This window comes from Staurois parvus, unplaced genomic scaffold (genome assembly GCF_062004578.1).
Source record: "Staurois parvus isolate SC_StPar_1 unplaced genomic scaffold, SC_StPar_1.0 ptg000090l, whole genome shotgun sequence".
Taxonomy (NCBI): Eukaryota; Metazoa; Chordata; class Amphibia; order Anura; family Ranidae; genus Staurois; species Staurois parvus.
Window position 1 is genome coordinate 19,655,001 of NW_028317886.1, and position 5,000 is coordinate 19,660,000.

The 5,000-nt window shown below is 47.5% G+C and overlaps 2 protein-coding genes across 3 annotated transcripts in view; one reads left to right on the forward strand and one right to left on the reverse strand.

Annotated features, from left to right (window-relative positions):
• The window catches only part of LRBA (LPS responsive beige-like anchor protein), a 970,380-nt gene that overhangs the window by 598,675 nt on the left and 366,705 nt on the right, over positions 1 to 5,000 (forward strand). The gene's annotated exons all lie outside the window — the stretch shown is intronic.
• Positions 254 to 2,757, reverse strand: MAB21L2 (mab-21 like 2). Its single transcript, XM_089670465.1, has one exon. The coding sequence runs from the start codon at positions 2,272 to 2,274 to the stop codon at positions 1,195 to 1,197; it is 1,080 nt and encodes a 359-aa protein (XP_089526591.1). The 5' UTR covers positions 2,275 to 2,757; the 3' UTR covers positions 254 to 1,194.

A 5,000-nucleotide genomic window follows, 5' to 3' on the forward strand; every position in this document is an offset into this window, starting at 1 on the left:
TACTTTTTTCCAGCTATTGTAATTCCACGATTGGCTGATTTATATGTTGCGCCGTCTTGACTTATTTCACTATAATTCCAGCACAGCTCTGTATACATTTGTATCGTTTTCTAGGCTTGGGTCTGTTTGATGAATATCATGGAGTGATAAATAAAACCTGTGTATTAGAATAATTTCAGACCACACCACAAAGCACTCTGACATTCTCACACACGGGATGCATTCTCGGTTCTCATTTATCAAGACAAACATCTGAAGTTTTACTTGTTGTTTTTTTTATTGGTCTTTTTCTGGTTTCAATGTGTCAGCTGCTAGGCACAGGCTGACGTTGGCACTATAATACATTTAACCTTGGTAAACTTTTAAAGAAGAACATTTGTACATATAGTTTAAATAATTTTTTGTTCACTTTGTGACAAACATTCAGGAAAAAAAAAATAATAATAAAAAGAAAATTGCTACATTTCATTAGGAAAATGTACCTTGATTTTCTTAAGTCCGATTGCTTCTCGTGTGACTTGATTCACATTGTTTGGAAGGAGAGAGTCACCCCTCACCTCCTGTGCAAGGAAAAGTCCCTCCACGTCCCTCCCCACTGAAGGGTGCTGGGGCTGCTTGGTCCGCTCTTCTTAGGTTGTGGGAAGAATTGGAGACAAAGGGATTTGTTCTGTGCTTCCAATGAGTCCCGGACAAACATGGATTTCAAAACTGGTCTTAAGACCTCTTAAATCACAGCGAAATAAAAAAAAAAATAAAGTTGCGATCGGCGAATGGAAAGTGATTTTTTGTTAACAGCTTCAGGGGAAAGTGTCTGCATTGACGGTGGAGTATAAATAAAATGAGGTCCATTTTGGGACAGAGGGGCTATGGAAGTCCTGCCATGCACCATATCACACACCCCTGTGTCACAAATTCGGTAAAAAGTATTGCTAGAGTTAATCCCAATCCCTTGATCGCCACTTTTTTGTGATCTGCAAGTGCATTAAAAGTTTCCTTTGTGTGCTATGTGTTTGCATTAAAAGTTCAGAAAAGAAGTATGGCTGGGCCCTAAGACTGGTGCAGTCCTGGAACTGACATGGCACAGAGAGCCCAGTGTAAACTTTCCCATGCATCGTCCTTTGGCCTGCACTGGAATCCAGTCTTTTGGTCTACAGTGGAATGTCGCCTTCCATGCCCAGTGTCCCCAGACCTGTCTCATAGTTTATCTAGGCTTTTGGGGTTGGTGAGGATCTCTCGGGCAAGTCTCCAGGTCTGCTTGGCCGCACTCTCCAGGGCAGAGTGGGGTTTGCCCTGGAACAGGTCCAGGTTAGGTAAGAAGTAGTGCGGACACCTGCGGCACTGCAGGCAGGAGATGAGTTGGAGGAGGATGCCATTGAGCCGGTCCCCTAGGCAAGCCTCGTCCCAGTCGGTCTCACGGGGGTGCTTCTCGCACTCGTAGAGCAGCAGGGTCTTCATGTGGTAGTTGTTGAGCGGCTGTCCGGGCAGTTCCAGGTGCCGGTCCCGCAGGGTCTTCAGGATGGACAGACATTTGTTCCTGCAGCCCCCCAGCAGCAGCCGGTTCTCGGCCTCGGCAAACTGCAGCACCCAGGCGTCGCTCTCGGCGGAGCTCTGCTTGCCGGTCAGGGAGTAGCACTCTTTGGACAGCAGGTTGAAACCCTCCGCCTTGACCTCTGCCACCCTGTTGGGGCCCGGCCAGGGGATGTGGGGTAAGGGCCACTGCGCCGCACTGCGGGGCCAGATGCCGGTACACTTGAAGGCCGGGGTGATCTGCACCACATAGCGCTCCCGAATCCGGAGCCGGACCTCGCTGGTGTCGGCGATCATCTTCACCACGTCCCGGTAGCTGCACTTATCCACGGCCTGGGCCACCAAAGTCTGGAAGCGGGAGCGGATCTTCCTGGCCGAGAGGTAGCCGGAGGCCGTAATGAACTCCACCCACAGGGACATGCTCCTCTTCCGACCATCGCTCAGCTTCAGCACCGCACAGCCCGGCAGGGAGCCGTCATCCACGAAGTTGAAGACCCCCATCTGGTTGAGGTAGAGCACCACCTCGAACTCGGTGGGGGAGACCACCTCCAGGCCCTCGTACCTGGCATCGATCTCGGTCAGGGAGCTGATGAAGCGGGGCTCCTGCACCTCCACCTCTTTCAGGACGTCGGCCACCACTTTGCACACCTCCCGGATGGTCTTGGCGATGGCCGCTTTCCTGGCCTGGCAGCGTTCCGTGTAGTATTTGTTCAGCTGGTATACCAGCTTGGCCTGGGCGGCGATCATGTTGGGGCACAGGTCCGGGCTGTACACCGGGGGATCGCAGTACGTTGAGGGATCCAATGCTTTGACAAGTGCTAATCAGAGCCCCCGGGCGACACAGGAGTCCTGCTGAGGAGGAGGAGGGTGCCAGTGGTCGGGGGCACAGGGGCTGCTGGCCTCAGGAACAGTCTACACAGGAAAAGTCTGGCCAAAGTGTTCATGGAGGAGGAGAGCAGCCCACCAGACACTCCACTCAAAGTAGCATGGTCAGTCTGTAGGAGTGAGGGCTCTTCTCCTTCTCTTAGTCGGAGGCGTAGCCCGATGGTGGTTGTGTTACAGCAGGCCAATCCTTGGGAAAGTTGGCGCAGATGGTGATGCTGGGTGTGCTGGAGGCAGGTCAGGGTGGCACAGGATGGTGAAGGTGAAGAAGAAGAGTTTGCAGAGTGCCCGCCTGGATCCTGCTAAGCGCTGTCTCAGGGCTATTGCACGACTTGCCTAGTTTTATGAATGGTCCCAGGGCCCTGGAGGAGGGGGGGCGGGTCCTTCTACCTTCCACAGAACGCTTAGCTGTCAGCGCCTCAGCCAATCAGCGGCCACAGCGAGCAGCCCTCTACTAGCAGTGCACGAGCTGCACCTAGACTGGAAGATGTATGGCCAACAAGCAGCCGGAGAGCCCCACACAGTCCTCCTCTGAGTCCGGGTCACGGCCACTACCACGGGTACCCTCCTTGTCTTCACCGCTCACCACAACGGCTGCTGCTGCTCCATGGCTGAGATGACTTGTCTAGTGGATTGGAGTCATGTTGTGTACAGGGCTCTAGGCTCCGTGTCAGTTGGGGGGTGGTGGGGGGCTAGCAGTGACTGCGATGTGCTGGACCAGTGACACCCAGAAGACTGGCAGCTCTGCTGTGCTAGGATTCCCCTGCCGGAGAGTCAAGGGGCTCTCCTGCTTCTAGCAAGGGGTTAACACGTGACATTCATTCTCCCTTCTTATTAAACATCTGTTTTCGTTTCACATCAGTCTGATCAGCAGAAAAAAACTTTGTATTGTAGAAAACAAATAGATCCTAATACAGAAACATCGACTTTAGGTCACCCGACATTTGTCCGCCTACATGCTACTTCTTGCCTTGTCACTTTCTGACCCCCCTTGATGTTTATTATTTCTCTTTACACGAGGCTCGGTTGTGACATCGGTTCTATTCTACCTAGTGGGGTATAGCTGGCTCCCGAAGGGCATCTAGAAAGAACAATGGAAGAAGTATAAATGGGGAAATAGAGCAGCATCCTCACTAGGGTTGACCATGGCCAGCCTACACTATAGACATAGGATTGGTAGGGGACAGATCATCAGAAATGTACCTACATGTATAGACAAGAACACACACATTATATGTGTGTGTATATGTAATATATATATATATATATATATATCACAAAATAATATATATATATATAGAGAGAGAGAGAGAGAGAGAGAGAGATGTGGAGTTTTATATTTTTATAAAAAAAACTGCACATTCTGGTCATAAATATATTAGACCTGCTGGAGACTTTTTTTTTTTTACCCTATGAATTATATAATGTATAATTTTGTTTATTGTATAGAGTGTGCGTGTATGTGTGTATGTGTATATAAATATATATATTTCCATGAATTTTACAATGCAATATATGTTTGTTTTCTATGAACTGTACACTACAAATATGTATTGCATACAATCAGTGTGTGTATATATAGATAGATATATATTCTTATTCTACAACACAGTATTATATTGTGTAGATCACTGTTATATATATATATATATATATATATATATATATATATATATATATAATATTACACACACTTTTCTACTTTTCTTGTACAATACATGTTTGTGTAGATGTAACTTGTGTGTTGATCTTTATTACTATTTTTGTATTGCTTAGGTCTCCTCTTTACTATAAAAAGAAACGTATTCATTTGTATCGTGTATCTCTACATGTCTGATTTCTTAGGAGGATAGGATGGATTGGGGGTATTTGTGAGTTTCCACTTAGCAGAATGTCAGAGGATGTCCCATGGTGGGAAGGGCTCGGCTGTAATGGGCCGGTCGGTGGGGACCCTTCTCCGGATTTTGGATTCCATACACCTGCTTGTTACTCTGATCGCATTTCTAATTAAAATAAAGAAATGTCTACATACATTCTGTACATTCTATTCCTATGTCATGTCATATCTGGTTGTAAGCTGTTGATTCGTACATTTCCAAGAATAAAATGTTGCACGGTCGAAGATGGTAAGGAGTATTGGAGTGTATATAATTAATAAATACACAGACTTGTATTAGTAGGAGCGGGTGGGCTTATTGCCATTCTTTATGGTGGGAAGATTTTTCTGCATTTGGTAGGTGTGTGTGTGTGTTATAAAACGAACATGTCACCAACAAACCTTTAAGGTGCATTTTGGCCCATCAGGGGTGATGCGCTCCCAGAGCATCATATCTATCTACCTAGAGAAGGGGGTGCCCATGTGGTGCCCCCACACACTTCTAACATGCAGAATCCAGGTGTCAGTACAGTGTGCAGCATTTCTCTGAGTTCGGTGATGATGGATAGGGGTGCAGCCCACATAGAAACCTGTTCTCCGGCCCTCTCACCTCACTCTATAACGCAGCAATTCGTATTTTGAAATTGCAGCCAAACCTACCAGAGATCTGTTTATTATTACCCGCACCCTTTCCAGACCCCCCATCGCATGGATG

Excerpts from the sequence above, each read along its gene's own strand:
- MAB21L2 (XM_089670465.1), bottom strand. The coding sequence starts at position 2,274 with ATGATCGCCGCCCAGGCCAAGCTGGTATACCAGCTGAACAAATACTAC.